Source organism: Parambassis ranga, chromosome 9, assembly GCF_900634625.1.
Source record: "Parambassis ranga chromosome 9, fParRan2.1, whole genome shotgun sequence".
Taxonomy (NCBI): Eukaryota; Metazoa; Chordata; class Actinopteri; family Ambassidae; genus Parambassis; species Parambassis ranga.
In genome coordinates, this window is record NC_041030.1 from 14,964,909 (window position 1) to 14,988,399 (window position 23,491).

The window sequence follows — 23,491 nt, forward strand, 5'->3', positions numbered from 1 at the left end:
ATTCTCAATCATGTTTAACCTTGTTCCCGTCTGTATGTTTGTTGTCTCCTGTTTGTTTCTCTCTTGCAGTTGTTAGATTTTCTGGAATATCATCCGTGTGCATTTATACCCCTTATCCAGCGCTCTCTGGAATTTGCTGTTAGCTATGTATTCACGCCTGCAGGAGAAGGAGTGACCTTTGAGCGCTTCATTGTTCAGTGCATGAACCTCATTAAGATGATTGTAAAGAATGATGCCTACAAACCTGCCAAGAACATTGAGGGTAAGTCGTTAAGGCATGAAGGGTGGGAGGTAAGAAAATGAAACGGTAGACGAGGGATAAAAATTTCAGACTTAGGAGATGAGTAAGAAAGCCAGATGTATGATTTAGAGGTGAAGAGAAATACACTGTGCTCCTCAAAGCTGATCACTGGCAATGTTTTCAAAAGCACAATGCTCATCAGTGTCACTGTACCTCCCCACATCTCATGTTTATTTCAACCCGTCAGTGGCCTCCAGTGCTTCATTAGCTTTGGAGCACAGCACTTGGTCTTTGGTCTGTCAGCTAGTACAGTCTTTGTTGCGACTTACTCAATATCTTTCTCCTGAGCAGACAAACTGCATTGTTGAGTTTCTTGGTTTAGTGCCCTTAGTTTCTTGTGAATGTGAGTATGCTGTGTTGTAAAAGCGTAGTCTCCCTCAGGTTTGCTGTCATACAAAAACAAATGATCTTGTTATATAGAAGATAAGGATAAAAGCTGATGTGCTGAGATAAGTAGCAGAACAGAGACATTTCTACAACTACAAGTGAGACAGAAACACATTTGCTTCAGCTGCCTCTTGCTTGAGATTAGGTTTTTTGAAGAATACTCTTTTATTTAGACATCCAAATATAATATGTAGGCTACACTAAGTGTGAATTCCATCATAAATTATATATAAAGCTGAGAAATGAGAAAAAAGAGAGCTTACAAAATCAGTTCAGCCCAATGTATGGGACTTAAGTAACTGTACCTCAGATAACTGTAAAGATTAGTGGTTAATTAAATTATAAAGCATTCTTTATTCATATGCTCCCCCCACTCTCTCCTTTCTCCCTCCTGCAGACAGTAAACCTGAGAGCCTGGAAGCTCACAAGATCAAGACAGCGTTCTTTACACACCCTACACTGACGGAGATTGGACGCCGGCTCGTCTCACACTACTTCCTTCTCACAGAGGAAGAGCTGGCAATGTGGGAAGAGGACCCTGAGAGCTTTGGTAAGAGCACGTTTCCAAAAACACAGGCTGAAAGCAAATGTCCACTTACCTGGTCGTGCAGGCTGGCACAGTTAACAGGCACATTCTTTGGAAGTCCAAATCTGTGAGGGGGAGCCAGTTTGGCAGTTCATGAAGTCAGCAATATGGTTGTGGGTGCAGACTTGGACAGATTGTTTTATTTATTGCATCAATTTATTAATATGGCAGTGATGTAGGGGTGGGCGATATGGCAAAAATTTTATATCACGATTCTTTAATGATAAAATCACAATCTCGATTTTATCACGATTTGTTTTTACATTGACCCTAATTTGCATGTTTCTGTGTAAATGACGTCAGGTAGCCTACTGTCACCTCTCAAAAACTGTCAGTAGATTTTAAAGGCAATGATAATGATAATGTGCACTCAGTATTAGTTTTCAATAAACATGAAAATTTAAATAACAATTACTGAACAAAATAAAGTTTTATTACAAATAGGTTAAAAAGAAGACTAACGTAGTTCTGTAAAGTATTATTCAACAGTCATTTAAACAGACTGAAGTGTGCCTCCTAAGGTTAAACAATAAATACAGTATTGAGACTTAAGTAACTCCTAAAGTTCAATGTGATTTAGACCAAATGATCAAACTTTAATGGGAATCATATCTAAGGAAAAACGGAGCTGCTGCTGTCACCTCTGTCCACCGTTTACTAGAGTCCTCATGTGGAGCCTCTTCATCAAATGCCTGCGTTATTGTTTTGGTGACGTCATTAGCTGTTTGCTCTGTCTGCATCTGATGTACACACGCGGCCCTCCCACTGCACACACACACAGCTGCTGACGGCAGAAACAGCAGCGAACCTGAATATAACGAGCTGGTAATGTTCAGAGAGGTGGGCACGTACACGCTCATAGCATTATAATACACGCGGCCCTTCCACTGCGACACACGTCGCGCACAAACACACACACACACAGGCTTAGAAGACGCGCCGCTGCTGCCGGCAGAAACAGTACCGAACATAAAGGTGGAGTTCGTTTTAGGGACCAGTTCCTCCGTTCTCTTTTCGTTTTCAGCCGTAGCCTCCTAACAGGGAGGCTGTCATTGGCTGGTCAGGTTCACATTAAGCGCACTGAGAGTTGGCCGAGTGAAAAAAACTCATGCGTCTTCGCGAACATAGAACTGCAATTAATAGAACGTGCTCTATGGACGATAAAACGATCTGTCCGTTCTGGTAGATCGCCGATACGTTCAAATCCTTCACGATCATTTATCGTCAAATCGCACAGCCCTACAGTGATGTGGCTTCTATTATAATTTCTTTGACATTTTAACATTAACAGTAATGGGAAGGTATTTAAAGCAATGAAGCATTTAGTAGTTTAAATGACATTGTGTACCTAGTTGTCAGATGCTGATATTTAAACTTTACATGTCTCAGACTGCTTCAAAGAAAACCATTTAGTCAAATGCAGTAGATAGTAGGGTAAAGAATTTGGCACTTGATATTGCTACATTATGGCAGCAGTCAAGATCTTAGTAACAGATTGTATTTTTCTTGCAGACAAGTGCCCCCACAGACTCGCTGTAATGACACTGACCACTCAGACATAACACTTACATAAAGTTGAGACCACAAGGCTCCAAAGTGATAAGAGCAGGCTGTTAACATTTGATTTCAGATTTATAGTCGGGACAGAACCAACACGAGTGTGTAAATACACATTGCACTTCCAATGTTCAGTCAGGAATGTGTTTCTGTGGTGTAACCAAATCCATAACCTTCAGCATTTTCCAATATATCATTCTTTTCTTATCAATTTCCAGCTGTTGAAGAAACAGGAGGTGACTCTTGGAAATACAGTTTACGGGTAAGAGAAGTGAAAGTTGTCACATGTACAGACGTGTCAAGGAATGCTCCTTGTTTTCTCCTTCATACCCATGCAATAGAAAAAACTAGAACTGTGAAAATATGTTTTTTTTTATGTTTGCAAGTGTCCGGCCATGATGGCTGCACAAACTGGCTGTTTTTCTGCTCTGTAAGGTCATAACACACAACACTTGCCATCAAAAAATATTGCATCAATTCTTATACTCCCCGCTTTAACAGGAATTGTGATGAAAAGATACTAAATCTGCCCCCCTGAGTAAAACTAAGAGTTTCTTAAACAGATTCTGCGGATGATTTTTATAATCATACATTAAAGGAAGCATATATCGGATTTCATTTAGGCATGCATTCATTGCTAAAATGGATGTGAATATCTTTATTGCCGCTATATTTTCAGAGTAGCACTTACAAGATTGTATACATTACAGCATCATAACACAGTCAGTGGGGCTTGGAGCTTTATTGCTTGTCTCTGTAGCTGAGTCTAGCTAGTTGGCAGAGTCTTATCTTCAGCTGTTACTGATGCATGACATAATCTCTTATCCACAGTCTTATTTTGACTACCCCCCGTTTCTCCTCTCCTCCCTGTATGTGTGGAGTCCACTTTGACTTTCAACACAACAGACTTCTGTGATAGTGTTCCTTAGACGTACATTACAAAACATTTTAATTGTACCGCAGGATCTGGTTTTAAATGTTATTGTTGATTCACAGAGAGTTGCTGCAGATGATGATTTCGTGGAGTTATCAAATGGATAACTACCTCACAATCTAGAATTCTCAGAAAGTAACAGCTTCAGTATTTTGAAGGTTCATATTTCATATATATCAAATATCATAGTATATCATAGTTCATATATATCAAACATATAATAAAAATTATATGTTTGAGTTTCACTATAGTTCTATCCATAGTTTCCTATCTATTATAAGGTAATTGCTGGAAGTGTGCAAAGATGCACTTGAGTAATTTAAGTGTGACTCCAGTATAGATTATAATTTGGTCTAAGATGGTGTCACTGCCTATCTCCTCTTTTCATGGCCACCAATTCTAATAGTTGATTATAGACAGCCTTCCCCTATCAATATTACCACTCGTCTATCCAGATGAGGGGGGTTTGTGTTTATCCTGTTCACAGGAAGCTGGAATAGATTTTCAGACAGCTCATGTAACCTGTGGCCTCTAGCTGTCTGAGGGGGAAAAGGTTACCCCAGCCTGCTATGAGGTGTCACTAGTAGTAGTTTTCACCACATATTGGCTCAGACTTTTTTTCTTTCCTTTTTTTTTTTAAATATGGATTTTTTTGTGACTTCTAAACTGAATAAAATGATGACAGTGGGTGGATTGTTCTCCGTTTAGCACAGGCACACACACAGAAATCCCCTGACAATATCATATTGATTTTTTATTGAACTGACAAGTCAATACCTTGTTGAGCGTTGTTTGTGTGTGGCCCCTTTGTGCTCACCCTATTACCACTATGTGCCCGACAAAACCACAGGTGGCCATGTCAAGCATTTTTGCGATTCCTGCTGCATACATTGACAGGAAGGTTGTACCTTTTTTTTCTTCCAATTAACACCCTGACTTTTTGTCTCTTCTGCTTGTTTTCTCTCTTTAGCCTTGTACAGAGGTACTGTTCTTGGATGTCTTCCACAACTACAGCCAGACTCTAACGCCGGTGCTACTGGAAATGGTCCAGAACCTCCAGGGTCAGTTAAATGTCAATTCAAACATCTTTTCACTGCAAGAAAAACATGTAGTTACAAGCCAGTTAATAAGTTCAGCTTTGATACAGCAATGTATAACATACATAAAACGGATACAAACAATTTTATTTTTGTTGGTGGTTTGTTAAAGCTAAGAGGAGAAGTTGTTACTTTTTATGTTGCTGACGAATCAATTTGGGGCTGAGACTGTGTCCGCCAACTCAGAGGCTTATTAAAGGCACAACAACAATCTTGCATTGAATGTGATGTGTCAAACAGGATAAGGAAAGCTTAGTAGCCTAAATTGTCCAACTTGCATAGCTGTCAATACAATGCCTACATGTACCAGGCTTCCTTGGACACGACTGTCTGACTTTTGTGCATCTTCCCTTGCAGATAAAGTATGCTTGCTAGACTTACCTCTAACACAAAATAGGTCTCAGATCTCAGACTGTATTTTTCCATGATGGCATGGAGAGCAAGTGATGCATATTTTATAAATCAGAAACCCGCAATGCATGTAGCTTTGTTCATGTCGCCTTAAGTAGTCACGGTATCTGTAACATACAGGGCTACAGTCTTGGCAGCAGTGCAGTGATGTTTCAAGCTCTCAGCTCTCCCATCACATATGCACACATGCACATTTCGCACATTTGCTTCTGCTCCTCTGAGTTTACTCATGTGTGTGGCTGTTGTTCGACTTCTGCCATTCTTCACACAAGTGGATTACCAGGTTTTGCTTCAGTCCTGTCTTGCAAGCACCTTTACTTTCAAGTGACAGAAGGGAAATTGGTTGCGTTGGAGCAAGAAAAACACCAGATTGAGTAATTCTATGGCTGAAAGAATACATGTATTGATTTTAGGACCTGAACACACAACAAGGACTAATAAAGAAGGCGAGAGCGGTTCCGCAAAATGAAAGTCAGACTGATACATGGAATGTCTGGCGTCTTTAAGTGTCAACTGTGTTATGATATGGTCACTGGGTCCTTTAAATTGTGCAGTTTTTACAGTTAAAGTCTGGTGTGTCACTATATAATCACTTTATGTTTGTATCGTAACAGGCCCAACCAATGTGGAAGACCCTGTGCAGCTGCTAATGAAGGATGCAGGTCAGTTTTTTATTACAGTTTTGTTATTTTGTCCTTCACCGTTAACTTTAAAACTTTTACTACTCTCCCCTTTCCTCCTTTTTGTATTTATAACTCTTGGGAATGTAGCGTCTGCTACTCCAGTGGTTTTATGGAATACACAACTAAAGCATTGCCTGCTAAGAGGGCTCCTGTTAAAGCTGTAGGCCCGTTGAGATCTCAGCTGTCACTTGACAGTGTTGATAAAACAGCAAACACCACTGGGATGATAAAGCTGTGCTGTGATAGAAGCAGCAGCGCTGTGAGAGCTAAACCTGGTTCAAGAGCCAACAGGGCACTTGATGAGGGCAGATTTTGATTTTTTTTTTCCCCTCAAGGAAATAAATAGCTCAGTAATTATTGTACTAATATAAACTAAGACCTGAATTACAGTGCTTTGAAAAGAGCTATCCAAGCGGAACTAAATGTCCGAGCTCGCGTCAGTGAGTTGATTGGCCACATAAGTTTATCCTTTAAACGTTAAGACATTTTTCACATGTTCTTTATTAGGCAGTGCTGCATAGCAACCATATTTCTTGTACAGCCACTACCACCTGCTTAGACTCTTTTAATAGCTGACAAATTCTGCTAACTGGCATTCAGCCGAATGCACACCACTCTTGTAGCAGTGTTTTAATTCTTGTTGCTGCAGACATCTATGAGCTGTTGACATTTTTTTTTTGTAGCTTTGTCATTTAAATGCAGCAGGGACAACGGCATTAACGTCCTCTACCTGAAATATTGCACATTAGAACTGAGCAAACTATTCAGAGCACCATTAGCCCCCTAAGTGGTCTTTTTGAGCTACTAATAATGCCATTGAAAATCTAATTTTGAGCTGCCAGAATAATTTAATACTGTTGTAGACAAAGACATGATTGCATCACAAAGCCACATTTTGTGCCATGAACAAAGTGCAATAGTTACAGTGATGATAAAGAATTCAGTAAGACTTTTTTGTTTTACTCCTCCTTGTGCAAATCATTGCTATTCAGAGTACTTTGTCAATCTATAAATAGCTACTCCTCAAAGGTTTTGGTGACAGGGACTAAGACCATTGCCTCAGCACCTTTTGACTATCCATCTTTGTTCCCATCCTCCCTGCATTCATCTTTCTGTCATGATAAATGAGGGGAAATAACTGCATGTCGGAGGTGTTTAGCTGCTCCATATAACTTTTGGCTTCTTTAGCTGAGAGACACCTACGGAGCTTTGGATTTTTGCTCTATTTTTCTCTCACACAGACACATATTGTACATCTCAGCATACACTTGCCCACCACCAGCCTTAGAGAATTAAAGTAATGGAAAAATCTGTTCCTATTAAATCTTCCCCCCTCTCCATCTTTGTTTTTCACCTCACTCCCTTCCTCTTCTTTTGCCCTAACTCAAATTTCATTACTTTTGAAGATAACACATAAATTTTTCTACCACATGTATTGCTCTTGTTCCTTTATCTCTTTATTCAATTATTTTCAGATTATCACCTGTTTTCTAATCGTACCTATCAATATTTTTGTTGTTCCCTTTTGGCCTTCTCTATGTACACCCATGTTTGCCTGTCTAACCTACTAATATACCTAAAAACAATTGTTTCATGTTGGTGAAGCTATCAATATGAATGGTTTAGATCTTTCAAGTGCAGATTCATTGTAGCTTATTGCATATACAGCTTATTGTTTTATTTCCCAGAGGAGCCCAGTTTTAAGGAGGTTATAAATAAAAGCTGCATTATGCAATGCAGTGTCATTATAAAAAAAATAAATAAATATAAATATATATATTATATTATTATATATATAAAAAATAAATATATAAAAAAAAAAAATATATATATATATGCCTTTTTCCTATTAGTTTTCTTTCCCCACACAATTGTGAACAGTGTTATTTTGTCTACAGTGTACAATGCAGTGGGACTGGCAGCATACGAACTGTTTGACAATGTGGACTTTGACCAGTGGTTCAAGAATCAGCTTCTTGGAGAGCTGCAAGTCAGCCATCACAGGTATTCTTTTTATATTTCTATCATTGCTCTTGAAGATATTTCATATTTTAGAGTATCATCAACTATATAAACAAAGAGGGAAAAAGTGAGATGAGATGCCTCCTACTTTGCATATTTACTATCGTATTCTCTAATGTTTACCTGCAGTGGTTCACTCTGGAAAGTAAAGTCTTTTGTCGCAAATTATCTCATAAGGGTTGCTTTACTGTTTGAGAACTCAATTTCAGACTTCAGTGTTGCCTGATAGTTAAAGTTCCTTCCAGTTTAACTCAAGTTAATTGACTATTAACCTCTCTCCAGCTATTGATTACAGTCAGCAGCACAGTGAATGCAAAAAGCTCATAAGTAACCAGCTTATACTCTTGAGTGAACTTGCCAAAACATCAGCAGTAACACAGAAAGAAAAAATAAAATTGGAAAAAAAAAGAAGAAAAACCTGATCTTGGGTCAGTCTACAGACAATAAACAGTGAGCTGCCAGATGAATGCACTTTAAAAAGTGTTGGAAAGGAGGGAGAGTGGCCAGAGGCGAGCTGGTGTGAGTGAAATGAAGAACAAAGAAGTGCCCCGCACACACAGACCCCAAGACAATCAAAACAAAAAGCCTGCGGCACTCAAAAGGTCGACCACTCAGGTTGATGCTGACGTCAAAGTGCAGGCATGGTGATGTCACTGTGGCCCTGCTCCCACGCACTGCAGGTGCAAATAACCTCTTCACTTTTACCCGGGTCCTTATTGCTTTGTTCTTTTTTGATAACCCCCCCACACACCACACACACACAAACCCAAAGGATGGGTTCGCATGAATTGAAATAAATGTATAGAAATGAGTTGCATTGATGTTTCTTATATTTTTCTCAGCTTGCTAACGGAGAAGTGGTCATAGTGTACGGTACATTTTCTGTGTTAATAGCAAAGTAAGAATGGCACACATTGCTATAATTGTTTGCAGTGTAAAGTTTTAGCTAGCTTTAATCTTATCTGTGAAATTGATGATCATGAAAAGATAACACTTGCCTTATCCCTCATCTGCCAAATAATGCGTTTTTAACTAGGAGATGTCCTCAGATGATAACCTATTGCCTTTTGCCTAGAGGATTTTTCACATTTTGTGAAGCCAACAGCAGATAAACTTTTCAACTTTTCAACTCCCACAGTTGTGGGTTGCTAAACGAAGTTGTTTCTGTCAGATTTTAGATGTTCCCACAGTCTTTTGAAGTGGCATCTGCAGTGGGACTGTAGATTCATCATGGGTGTTAAAGCAGGGATGTGTTTGATGATCTTTCGCACTGAGTGGAGTGTGTATGGATTTGTATGTTTGCAGGCTTACTCGCTTACACTTTTCCCATGTCTTCACATTGTCAACATGTCATCATGTTCTGTCAATTCAATATTGTCTTTTCCACGCTCATTGGAGTACATCAGGGGTGTAAATATGTTTTTACAGAAATGTGGGGAAAAAGCTATTTTATGGAGATTTCTTGCAAGCTTGATGGACACTTACCACATTATCATATTACCATATGGACTAAATTGTACAAACCTCTGCTCCATTATTAACAGCCAAAGACACACACATCCATTTTAACATTTCTATTTAAAACCACTTATTAATGCTGCAATGTCCATGAATCATTCCAATGTCTCCTACAACATGGTGCAATCCATGCACTTTGAAATGATCCGTATGCATTGCATAGACCTCTATACATTAGAATTCACATTAATAACTTAAAGTTTTTCTTTATTAGTCTTTTTAATATTACATTAAAATATTTTTGCAGTTATAAATATAGAAAATGACCCAAACACAAGATAAAATGTCTAATTCTTTGTTTCAGGCTGCCCTGTTTGATCCATGCATTTATTCTGTGTGCTGCAGTGTTGTGGTTTGGATTTATTTCAAATGTGTGCTGTGGTGAAGCCCAGGATTGGAGAGCTGAGCTGAATGAATTGTTTGTCCACAGCATGTTTACTTTATAGACAATCTTCGTATTGTGTCTTGGGAAATGTAGGCATTATGTTGCTTTATCATTGTTCTCCACTCTTAAACAATATATTGGATTCACACACATGAACCCACTCACTCTCAGTACAATAGGAAAGGATGTTATCTGTTACAGATTCTGTGTTTCTTGCTGTGGAAATGGTGATGCTAGATACATAATTATAGAATGGCTAAAATATTTCCCCAACCTGGCAATATCTCAACTGGAAGCAGAAGGACAATTTGATGTCTGCCAGAAACCACATCCAAAGCAGATTTTGGCCGACACACCTGCCTGGTGCACATTTGTAGCCGTTACCAGAACATTCCCAGATGCTGCACTGTCTGCCTTTCTTGGCCCTCTGGGTATTGGTCATTGGAGCGTTTTAATTCAGCACACTTAATTTGATCTTCACATATTCACATCGCAAACAGTGTTAATTTTGGCAGCAATTTCGGATTTAGTTTTTATTTTAGTCTTGTGACTAAAATGTCATTTGATTTTAGTCACGTTTTAGTCATCAACATTTTTAAAGTTTTAGTCTAGTTTTAGTCGACTAAATATCAAATAATTTCCACGGCAGATTTAGTCGACTAAAATTCTATGATATATATTTTTCATGAAATATTTAAGGTTTGATTGTGCAATAAAAACAGGCACAGCTTTAACTTGTGTTATTTGAAACAAACATCTCTTTATTTAATTGCTATTACCTTTTCACAAAAGCAGCAGTGAACAGTGAGCTGCTCTCCCTGAATACACTGTTCAGTCATGACCTTCTTCATGAATACTCCATAACTACAGCAAAACACTTCAGTGACAACTTAGAAACAGGTCGCATGCTGTAAAACCATCAGCAGCGGTGTCTTCATTTATAGATTTTGTCACGTGTATCTTTGAACGGAAGTTAAGATGACTCGTCTGCAAATGTTGCTTCAGGTTTATTGTTTTTACCGCTGATAGTCGCTCTGCACGGTTTGTAAACCGTCTTGATTGTCTTGAAATTAAACGTGTCTGTGTGTCTGTTCTCCTGTTTTGTGTGACCATGCATGAGTACGCCTTCTTCCAGCATCGCGGCGCAACGTCCTTACACAGAGAGAGCACTTCTGATTGGCTCTCTGCCGCCGTCTCCTGATTCGTCCCTCCCTTTCCACAAACAAAATTTGCTCTGATTGGATCTCGTCTCCATCAATAATTTCGTCTCGTTTTTATTCGTTGACGAAAGTGTCAATCCATTTCGTCTTCGTTTTTGGCACCGTGCGTTAGTTTTTATTTAGTTATCGTCTCGTTTTTATCAGCAAAAAAAGGTCGTTAACGAAAACTATGACGAAAATGATTCGTCAACAAAATTAACACTGATCGCAAAGCAATAAAATAAGCAGCCACAATAGTATACTAGGCATGGATGTACACAAACTGTAAAGTAAAGCCTATTTCTATAGAGAAATCTGTAATTAGAGCAGACAAATTCATGTTTTTGACAGACATCCGATTAGAGGTGTGGCTGGAGGTCTGAAGCCACCTGCACTCACACCTGCAGGATTTTCTGCAGTCTGCTCTCTTCTGCGCTTACAATTTATCTGTGCCAGTCACCATGCTGCTTCCTTGGGAAAGGATATGTTTTGGAGCTTATTGATTTCAGTCCTGTTTGTCACTTTAGCTTCTGAATCAATTCAGGGGACGTTTTGCGATCGTTTTTCTCCTCCAAGTCTCCCGGAAAGACCAACAATCAATGAATAAGTACTAGGCATGTAGCGGTGCACAGAACATGGGGTTGTTCACATGTTTTTCTACACCAGAGAAAATAGAAAGCATAACTTTTGTTTTTATTAATCAAAAGTGTTCAAGTTTCTTAATGTTTCTTAAACATTTTAAGTATTCTGCTGGGTAGAACTGTTGCAACTTTATTGTGTCTTGTTTTGTGTAAAACTGCAAAATGGTAGGGTTTTTTGTACATAGTGTCACCATAGTGGAATTTGCCACATCAGATGATTGATGGAATGGTACAAATGATTACTTGTCATTAGCTGTTTCGAATCAAGACTGAATAAAAGGTTGTCTTAGCACCATTTTAGTGCAGTCTTGATGTGAAAGAGGCTAATAATTGCTCTAAATTTATATTAAATACATAATAATAAATATAATATTTAAGCCAGGAGTGCATTATCCGTTTTACAAATTGCAAAGGTAACACTGTCTTCCTCTTGTTTTTAACACTGAAGAACATATCAATTTTATTTAAATGCAAGCAGAGGTATGAGTAGGACTTGGTATTTACCCTCAGCATGAGCACTCCACAGGGTGTCCAGTTGGTTGACCTGATAACAGTATAGTCGCAGATTCTGGCTTCATAGGAAGGCCAGGAAAAAGTTGCTTCTTTTATATTTGCATGAATCAACCAACCAGTAGCTGCAAAAAAAACAAAATAATAGGTTTTAGGTGGTATATAAAGAACTGTTTTTGTGCTGTCTTTTTTGTGTTTTTCAAGATATTGGTCACAAAGATTCATGCCAGGATTTTAAATATTGTGACATCTGCTGTTTTAGCTAAATGTTGCTGAGCAATGCTCAACACTGATTTCCTAATGACTCTTAAATTGAACAACTGAAACTTTGTTGGCTTGTTAGCAGAAAAATACCCTTCAGCTTCATTCGGTCTGTGTAATTCGGTTTTGTGTAATGGTTGTCCCAGAGGCAAATCAACCTCCACTTTTACATCAGGTGGCTCTGAGCCTCTGCATCATCAGCGCTCATGTGTTTACTTATTTGGTGTCGGGTTTTGTAATCTCCCTCTTCATTGAGCTTTGATAGTGCCATTGTGCCTTGTGTAGGTTTCACTTATTTACCTTTGAGCCCAGCAGAAGTCTGTCTGTATCAGTATGAAGCACCCACTGTGTAAATATTATGAACCATATCTGTCAGCAGAGCTCCTCTGTGTGTGTGTGTGTGTGTGTGAGAGAGACTTGCACCTGTGGCTAAGCCTCAGGCAGCCAGTGAGCTGGATGTCACATGTGGCATGATAGCCGCTGAAACGCACACTGTTTGCAGTCAGACTTGTGCGCTCATTGTTATTCGTTTTTGATTTGATGCTGCTCTTTTCCTAACATCTCTGAGTCATCGTGCCTGAGAGCACAAAATGACCAGCAAGTCATTGTGAAGCACACACACAGACGAATATTCGAGTATAACACACACGCTGTTAGTATCACTTACAGGAAGGTGGTGTTTGTGTCACCTACACGGATAGTGAAGTGAGAGTGTTCCATCATTGTATCGTTGGCCTTCTTCCAGCAAAGAAGGCTGTAAAACTCCTTGGCATTTTTATATTGCCTTTCGTGGCTTGACCTTTTGTGTGGTGTTAGAAAAGCCAGTCATTTCCCTGGATGGACCAATAGATGCTGTGATATTGTTAGGTCTATTGTTGCTCTTTATCTCCCCTTATTGCCATTATTTGACATGGTGTATTGTAAATGCATTGAAAACATAATTGAGTTGGGCTTCCAGGTTCATTCATTCGCCAGTCTGAACGATTCAGGAATTCTTACTGAATGTCAAACCTTAATAAATACGAATTTTCACTCTTCATGCCTTAATACACTGTTGTCTGATCATAAATATTGAATGCTTGAGGTGTGTGTTTTTCAAAATTCCTTTCATGTTGCAGTTTACTTCAACAATGATTGCTTGTGTTTTTCTCTCTGCTCCCATGTGACTTACAAGGTGTTTACCAGGTGTTGACACTATTAGGTGAATGAACTTTAAATTCCAGTGAGTATAATAATTTGCTCAGAGTGCTATAGGGAAATGAATGGTTGAAATGAATGCCTGATCAAAACCCACCATTTAACCCCTTGCTTGCCTAGAAAACCATCAATAAACACATTATTGAACCATATGAGATCACAAAGTAATAAATGCTTCTTCTTTGCATCACCTTAAACTAGTTGAAATGTCCAACAAACAAAGGTACGCTTGTTCAGGGATCATGCAAGATTTAGATTCTGCAGTTTGTGTAGTTCATGTTTTGTCCATGGATTTTCTGTGTGTTTGTCTGAATGATGAGCAGGGTTCCTGACAGCTGTGTGAAGTTATGGGGGAGGAGACAGGTTTTGCGTGGATGAGTCATGTCTGACCTTTGACAGACAGACAAATACCCCCATCAACCTGCCTGTCCATCTGCCTTTCTGTTCTTTTCTTCTGCTTTGCCTGTGAACTAATAATAAACAGTACCGGCTGTAGTCTCCTCAGCCGAAGCAAATATTATGTGTTTGTCTGGCAAAAATTGCACAAATGGAGCACAGTCTCATGTTATATGTAAAGCTGGGGACCATAATCTTTTAGTCACTTCCACGGATGCCATAAATGACTAATAATAAGCATACGGCTTAAGAAAGTTGTCAGAAATTATGCTGACAATCATCAGGATTTAAATGTGCAGAAACACTCAGACCTGTAGCATTTGACAGTGGTTGACAAAGAACTAAAAAAAACAGCAGTCCTAGATTTAACATGTGAGTTGTAATGTGACTACTCATAATGATCTTTATTTGGTTATTTACCTTTAGTGACTTATCTCACTTGCCGGAAGCTGTGTCGTTAGAAACATGACTATAGAGAGAGCTGTAGAAATGTGCTCACGGCCTTTCCACTGGCAGTCTTACTTGTTGGAACCTTCCCATATATAGTATAAAATCAGATTGTTCTGGCTGCTTTTGTTTGCCTTTAAAAGTATTGGAATACTAGTTCAGTCTCATTGCATGTGTCACCACTTCTGAGCAGTTTAACTGAGGCATATTAGTGCTGTCCTTTACTTTTAGAATGATGAGAATTCAGGTCCAGCTGGCATTTATCTTAATGTTGTTAGATCTGGTAACCCTTGCGATGAGCTTTTGTCATTAAAAAAAGAAAACATACTTTTTTGTTCTTTTTCATACACAACTCTGTATTTTCTTGCATGCCTATCCACACACAGTCCCACACACTAATGCACACAATGTCGTTTGCCATCTTTGGAGTGCCGAGTCATGCTGTTGTTTAGTATCTTTTGGCTGGTGGCCCAGACTTTGGTGTCTGGCTCCCTTTGGACATTTGACAAGAAGCCAACAAGAGTGCCATCCGCTATACTTTGTCCTCTCATCTCTCCCTTCCTTCATCCCTCCATCTCCCTCATTTCAGTCACGACAGTCCTTAAACACAACTTCTGCCTCGGGTACAAAAAGGGCAGTTGCAGAGGGATGCTTGCTCAAAACAACGGTTGGAAAAACCATCACTTCCCAACATGCATCGCCTCACTTATGGGACTTGAATTCAGATCACACACACTACTCGGCTCCAGTGATTTTTCTTTTTCTTTTTTCTGGTTCTCTGTTCAATCTCTAGTCTGTACTTTCACTGTTCTTTAATGTTACAGAGATTAATCGAAATAAATACAAATGCTACATACACATTCTTTACCGTGTCCACTATGTTTCTGCTGTGCCTTCAGCCACTTTTCATGTGTACACATCAGTTTCTATAACTGCCTCTGCCTCTCTCCTGTGGTGGTGTGTAAATGCACACTGTGTGGACTATATTAGATGAAGTCTTGGAGATATATGCAAAAAGGGAGGTAGTGATATTTGGTTCTCTCTCGCTACACACCAAACAGTGTTCAGCATATGTACGCCACTGATTAAAAAACATTTTATATATATAAAGAATGAGACCTAAGCAACAACAGGCTCAGATTTCATCATTTTAAATGCCAGTTTCTAATGAATCCGTATTGTATCTGTATATAGAGAAAAGGTTTAAGGACAGCTGTGTTCTCCAAGTACAAATATGATATTTGTATAGAGTTTCTGTCTTCAACCAGAACTTAATCCTCTTCTTTTCTCCTTTAGGTACAAGTTGATTCGCAGACGGGTCATCTGGCTAATAGGACAGTGGATCTCTGTCAAGTTCAAATCTGACCTTCGACCATTACTCTACGAGGTCATCCTGAGCCTCATGCAGGATCCTGACTTGGTGGTAAGACCACTTATTATAAGTAAAGCACAGCTTCCCCTCGGAGAAAACACTGGGTTTTTGGTAATGTAATGACTGAAATGGGGCGTTAGTGAAAGTGCATAGTCAGCTGAACACAGTTCTCTGCTTCACAGTTTGGAACCACAGCTATTATCCTGCCAGCTGTCTACAAACAAAGCCAAACAAAGTTAGTCAGCAAACGTAAGATTTTAGTTGTGTAGTCTCATTTTTTCATATTTATCATGAAAGCTAAATCTTCTATTTACTTAATGTTTTTATTCAGTTACCACCTTTAATAAAAATCCACAATCCGATTTTGCAGAAGTGGCTATTGATATGCTGCAGCTCAATTCAAATTACATTTAGCCGATGTTGGGGTTTCTGCCTCATGAGCTGCACACTTGATTGATGTGTTTTCATCGTTTATGTGCATAAATGTGCAACATTCAATATGTTATTTATAGTACGACACAAGGAAGTTTCACCATGAGTAATTCATCCTGATAAATCACTGGGTTCAAACTCTCTATGTCTAATTGCCTGTCTTATTTAATAATCCATCTTTGCAAGTAGGACCTCTGAGATGTATGCGTATGTTTATTTGCATTCCTCAGTATAATGTGATTACAATGTAATTAACCTTCTAATGCAATTATGATAATAATACACATAAGGCGGACCCCACACAAACACCACGTCCCCAGTGATTTAAATTGTGTAATAGTATAGAGACGCTTTTGTGGTCACAGCCAACAGTATAGTACCAGACATATTGACTGGGTATGGAAAATGCTTGACAGACAGCTACAGGCTGGAGTTAAATTGTGTGTAATGTATATGGTGTTGGCTATTTTTTCCTCTTTTCCTCTAATTATGGAGTTATTAATTGAATACTTGTCACATATGTCGACATGATATGGTTTTGCTTTTTCATTTATTATTATTATTATTGAGCACATTTAAATGTGGCCAGTGATGTTTAATTAATAGCGTTTCTGTTTTACCATCATTTAATTTCATAGTGATTCTAAATTGACACGAGGATTACTCACTCTATAAATGGAAGATTGCTCCAAGGTTTATGAGGGCCACGATGGCTTTTACAGTTTCATCGCTCTTTCTTTACATAAGCTTGCTGTTACATCACTGAGTAGCTCACCAATCATGCAGCGGTTCCTGATCGATATTGTCTGGGCCAGTTAGTAACTCTTAAGAAGAATGAATTATAGATCATTAACTTTTAATGGGCTAATGGAGAAAATGATCCCCTATGAATCAGTCCAATGTGTTATCAATATCTAAAACATTACTCTGTGGTGCTTGTTGTTCAGATGAAAAGCGAGACACTCAAGATAACAGTTATGTTTGTCTCCAGTATTTCAGCTTCTGTCTTATGTCTTGTTGATTTACCCCTATGAGCGTGTGACAGCACTGTCACTGTTGTAACCGCCTTGCTTTATTGTGATGAAGGTTTGCAAGTTACAGCTTGGAATCTTGATCCTACTCTCCTATTTGTTTAGTTTGACAGTTTATATCATGCACTACTCTATCACTTTCTGTCTCACAAGTATATTTTCCCTTACCTTTCTTAGTTATTAAAGTAAGTATATTGTGAGCTTTTTTAATGAGGAGCCTGGCTGCTGTGATCTGTTTACATTTTTTTGTTATTCCAGATGCCGCTATCTATATTTGTAATGTGAAAATCTACAATGTACTGATATGTGTGTGCCATTATTATTACACACCCCGGGGGCTTTTCTTGCGTGAGACAAAGACATGCGTGCCAGGCAGTTTATTGGCATCCATCAGCAGCATTCATGAGCTGAATCATAGATCACAGATGCCTGTTGCTCGCATTGTGCGACTCTTTCCTCTCCTCATTTCCTTTGGCACGTTTTCCTTCTTGTCTCGTGCAGCTGCATTGCTCTCTGGATGTTTACTCACAAATTCTGAGTTAAATAATCTCTGTGGCAAGTTTTAACTCCTGTTTTCAGGCCATTTGCATTCCCAGTGGGAGGTAATATTTTCGTCAAATCAGTTTGACGACATCAAACTAATGTTTCAATCAACAGTTTGTTCCACTTGAGTGTTTTAAAGATTTGTGGCTCATAACCTAAACACATGTTTTTGGTTCCTGAACATTTAAAGGTAGTATCCTGATGCTGGAAGTGAATCCTGGCAGCAAGGAGAGAATGTAATAAGAAATAGGAGTTTATCATTGCTGTTATAAGATGATCTGCAGTGAATTTAGTGATAAGCCAGATATGGCTATTTGGGAAAATTGTCTATCAGTGTTTCTGGTAACAACAACCATGTGTGGATTTCTTTGGAGCATCGGTTAAATAATGGTATGTGTGCATACAACTCCTTTGTTTCTTTGGGTCTAATTTCCACTGATGAAACAATAATTTCTTAAAGTTTCTGTGTTGGAAGCAGAATCTCTCAGATATTTTTGAGCCTGAATAATGTAAGCAATGTTTTGACTGAATCATTTCTTTAGACATTATGTATCACCCATCTGAGTATTTCATCAAGCAGTCTGTTATATTCCAGTCTTTGCTGACTTGGAATGCAGTTTTTCTCATTAGTGCTTGAATTGTCAACAAGGCCAGTGCTCATGGCAACTGATGGGTCTCCTTCATCAGCATCCCCCTTTTTGTTGTTTGTTAATGAATGCAGCATTGCCAAAATGTCGCTCAGTGTCTTATGGTTTTGCGCAGGGTGGGCTTGAAAAAGTGTCAGTGTTACATATTTAATGTTTATTGTAGGTTGTTTTGTGTGTATTCTATATTATTATTACAGGTTAATGTTTTGAAGCCAATTATTTTCCTTTTATTCTGTTTCATAGATTCTTAATAGCATGAAATAGAGTATTATTGAATTTATTGAAATTTCAGATTTAAACATCACTTCATATCAAAACTCATTTTACCCAGTTACTTCAGGGCAAATTGATACTGATTACATGCACATCTTTGAACCATTTGTGATATTGTGGTTATTTCACTTTTAATGCTGGTTTTAGGCGGATCAGCATTACAGAGACAATTTACTTTTCAGTGCTTCAAAAACTTGGTCAGTTGATGCTTGAAAATGAAAATAAAAAAGCTTTCCTGTGAAGCTCTGCGGCAGCGACAGGCCTGTGGTAAAGATGGGGAGGTTGTTTTTGTGGAAGAGATTGCTGCTTATTAAAATCAGTCAGTTTATAATTGGGGGAAGCACCCGCTAGTGAAGCGTGATCATACTGTTGGTTTGATGCTTGAAAACATAAGCATGGTGCAAAATAAGTAACTTGCACAAAGCTGACTTACCTTTGAAGTGAACTGATGGGCTTTAAAAGTATGAAAAGCTGAGAACGTCCAAAGAAAAGCTTCAACCACTTCAATAAAGACGGTTTGTGTGTTTGTGAAATGGATATATTGATGATTTATGTATTGAAAATAAACACATAACACAATTTTTTTTGTTTTAAAAAATACATTCTGGCATTCAAGACATCATGGTAATCTAGGATTACCCACAAAATAAAATACCTGTTTTTGTTGTTTTTTTTTTTTCCCCCAAGCCAGTTACAAGACTTATCTTCTAATACTAAGTGAAACTATGCACAGCAAAATAAGAAGGATGTTGGAACGTCAGTGTACTTCATCTAATAATGACAATGGTGCAGACCTAAGCTGCTTTAATAAATGTAGTTTCTCAGCAGTGATTTCCTTACTGAATTCACCAGATTAACTTTTAAAACTCTTCTCCTGTCTCCCTAATCTCTTGACTAGCCTGAATGAAAGTTGGTGCAGCTCTCAGAAAGACCAGTCAAAAGGATTTTTTTTCATGAATTCCAAAATAACACATTTGCCTCAATGGGCTTTAGAATTCGCCCTTAGACCCTTGATTGAATAAAGAATATGTTCCCATAAAATGGCTTCCCTCCTTCACTTCAAATGGCAAAAGAAAAAAACAAAAGCATGAATTCTTTCTGCAAGGTATGAACAATTCTGGCTGGTAGGTGGGAGTGAAATGGTGTACGGGGGGATCTTCTTGGACCACTTTGTGCCCCTTAGTGGCAATTAAGCTTCTTTTACTGTTCCTGAGTGTTGTTGCTGACCAAGTACATTCCTTTATGGCCAGAGTTCTCATCTCCTAATGGTTACAATTAGCAGAATAACACACGGTGTCACAAAGCTCATATCATCTTAGACTTTTTTCCTGAACATAACATTGAGTTACTTATATGGCCTCTGCAGCTTTCAGTCCAATGGTGCTCCTTTGGGATGTGGTGGGTGTTATCAAGATTCTGCCCACAAACATGCATGATGACATCATGTAGATGTGGAGTAGGAATGTTCCCAACATTATTTGGAGTTGAAGACAAAACTGGTGCAAGCTAGGAGCACATAATAAAGTGTACAGTGATATGTTGTGAAAGGATTTTCTATTGTTGTGTTCTGAGCCCCGTACTTTTCTCCTGACTCATTTACCTGCCTTAATGTCTTCTCCTCCATCTGATCAGTTTCTCCCTGGCGGACATTTGCTTCACCATTAGTCTGCCAAATTACTTTGCCAAAGTATATAAAATTTGAGGAGCCAGTTCAAACATTCGAAAGCTTGTTTTTGCTGTGGTTTGATGGTACACATTTATAGAAAAGTTGTTTGGGTTATTCCATTTTTCTCTGGTGCCATTATAGGAAATGCATTTATATTCTTTGTGTTTTGTTGTACACACAGCATGCAGCTGGGGTAATCTTGTTTTCATGTTTATCTAATTCAGTACATCTATATTTCTTAGCTTAGTTCACGAGAATCCACAAAATGACAGACTCGGCATGTCGTCACTTTCTGCAGCTTTGATTAGCTTTTAATCTTTTATACTCGGATTGATGATGAACAGCATGTGAAATCTAATTTTGCCTTTTGTAATGAACTATTTTCTTCTTCATAGGTACGGATTGAGACGGCTACAACTCTTAAACTCAATATCCTTCCCATGCTTTGACAGTTTTTCAAATAGAGGAATGAATTGATGAATTTATCATCATTCATTATGCTTGTCAAACAAGTTTGAACTATTGAAGCATTGTGATTTCATCTTTAACTCATTATCACCTGTTGATGACTTTGAGTTCCGGACCGAACAGTTCCTCCCAGTAAGTATGAAAGGAAATAAAATCAAAACTTCATCATATTACATTCCCCACCCACCCACCCACCCACCCAACATTTAAACTCTGTCCCCTTCTCTTATTTTTTCAGTATCTTGAGTCAATCTTTGGACTGCTCTTCCAGTTGTTGCAGCAGGTGACAGAGTGTGACACTAAAATGCAGGTGCTACATGTCATCTCCTGTGTCATTGAGAGAGTAAACATACAGGTAAGAATCAAGATATAACAGCTTTCAAATGGCCTGTGCACACCGTTATAGTAGTCAGACTACTGTACATGTACATTATGCATGTTCATGTTTAAGTGTGTGATTGTATGCTGGGTGATATGCTCACTGTGATTAAGGTTTAAAGAGAAGGGGAGCACACAAATGTAGAATTAAGTGCAGACTAAATTATCGTTTGCTAGAGGTTGTTTTGACTAGCAAAGGAGAGACTTGCTTTGTTTATATACACAAAAATCATGTTTTGCATTCCATTTTTGTGAGGTAATCACAAATAGTTGACAAGTTTCTATACGTTTCTGTGCCCATATCAGTATGAAATGTGAAACCAAGACACACTTGCAAATGTCTTTGAAGGCCCCCTTGTGTCAGGCACATACTATATTGTTCTGCTGCTTTGTAAAGGGTGGCATCAGAAATTGTATTTATTGACATGGACTCTGCTGACACGTGTAGCTGTTAAAAACAAATACAAAAGTTTTGTCACCATGTTCTATCCATGAAACAGCAAAGTAAAACAACAGTCTGTCCTCCAAGATAGCCAGACATGAATGATTTTTCACATCCTTTAAACTGTGGCATTTACAAAGCGACAGTCCAATTTCTGACTCTTTATAAATCACAAGGCCTCAGGCAGCACTTGTTCTATTTCTGCTCTCATTTACCATGAAGATACAGTCTCCCCTGTGCCATTGCAAAGCGTTTGTGGCCAGATGGGTTTTATTTTTTCTAAGCATCCATTAAGACATTCTAATCCATTTAACTGCCAACCCTTAAAAGTGACCTTCCTTTTGACCCCCCTGGGTTCTTTTTCTGTTCCATTTTAAGCACCTTCCCTTAAATGATTCCTTGACTTGAATCTGTCACAGGAATGGCTTTCATCCCTGTCAACTGTCAGCCTGTTTAAGTCTTCTCCAGTCACTGGCCCTGGCTCGACTTCTAGAGTCAGTGGAAGTCCCATTAATATTCCAGCCCTTCTCACAAGGGATTTTTGAATCCACAAAGAGTGACAGCAGCTGAGACAACTAGGCAATGAAACCATGAGTGCAGCTTGACTTGAAATGAACATGATGACAGATATGATGAGATTTAGCTACTTTTTATGCTGTCATGCTCACAAATGTCACCCTAGGCTGGTTTGTGGGTCTGTTTTTCTTACGTTTTTATCTTTCTCCTCAAGGCCTGTGTATGATGTTTCATTTTTTTTAAACTGTTCCCTATGCTTCAAGCATGACTGTATGAAGGTGTAATCGAGCAAAAAATCCCAGTGTGGGGTCTGCAGCTCGGCCACATAGCCACTACAGGGAATACAAAGGGTTAGCACAGTGCAAGTCAGTGCAAGAAAAAAAGCAGAACATGATGTCTTAGAGTTGGTTGGCTGAACAGTAACTGCACCTAAATTACACTGTGTGCTATCATTTTCCAATTTTATACAGAAATGAGACTGATGGCATCCAGTTGGAATCTAACAACCCAGATATTACTAGTGTACCGGTAGCTGTCAGCTTTTTCTTGTGTAACCTGTTGTGAATTAGCTGATTTAGGCTGTTGCGGGAGAAGGGTAAACAGAAACTTAAATTTAATGCTAAAGAATGAATCCACAAAGCTTTGGAAGGAATGTTGCACTTATTTCAGAAATGTTTTTCTTTATTTGATTCCGTCTTGGAGATAAAATACACACTCAGTGCCAAATAAGCAGGTGCTTGAGTGGCCTGTAAAGGTTTTGGCTAATGTTAAATAGTTAACTGTCACAGCAAAGTTACTTTGCTGTGACAGCTTTAATTCTGCATTTTCAATATAAAACTGTTAATAGCCATTGGAGAAAGGTTAAACATATAAAATGTTATGAACATGATAAAAACAGTCTTAAGAAGAGATTTTAATGGTGCAATGTGAGGTTGCCTGTCTGAGGTGCATGTCACCTTTAGTGACAAGTCCTCAGTTTGGTTCTTTTAATAAGGTCTGGCCAGTGCGTTTCAGGGAATGGTTAGGTCCCCTGTAGGCTGGGCCCTGACTGTTCAATGCTTTAAATACAAGCAGTAAAATATTAAAAAGCAAGGACTGGACTAATATGGCTGATTCTCTTTATGCATGTGAAAATGGTGGGTGCGTTTTGTATTAGCACAGTGACATTAATTGCATAGCATCATATTTGCT

General features: G+C 38.6%; 1 protein-coding gene across 2 annotated transcripts in view; it reads left to right on the forward strand.

Moving 5' to 3' along the window:
• The window catches only part of ipo11 (importin 11), an 87,521-nt gene that overhangs the window by 20,489 nt on the left and 43,541 nt on the right, over positions 1 to 23,491 (forward strand). For both annotated transcript variants that reach the window (XM_028414959.1, XM_028414960.1), the window contains 10 exons: positions 70 to 262; positions 1,086 to 1,238; positions 3,050 to 3,093; positions 4,736 to 4,826; positions 5,888 to 5,935; positions 7,855 to 7,960; positions 15,829 to 15,955; positions 20,892 to 20,925; positions 21,056 to 21,096; positions 21,203 to 21,319. In XM_028414959.1, coding sequence (XP_028270760.1) covers positions 70 to 262; positions 1,086 to 1,238; positions 3,050 to 3,093; positions 4,736 to 4,826; positions 5,888 to 5,935; positions 7,855 to 7,960; positions 15,829 to 15,955; positions 20,892 to 20,925; positions 21,056 to 21,096; positions 21,203 to 21,319 — 954 coding nt within the window. The remainder of the gene's footprint in view (positions 1 to 69; positions 263 to 1,085; positions 1,239 to 3,049; positions 3,094 to 4,735; positions 4,827 to 5,887; positions 5,936 to 7,854; positions 7,961 to 15,828; positions 15,956 to 20,891; positions 20,926 to 21,055; positions 21,097 to 21,202; positions 21,320 to 23,491) is intronic.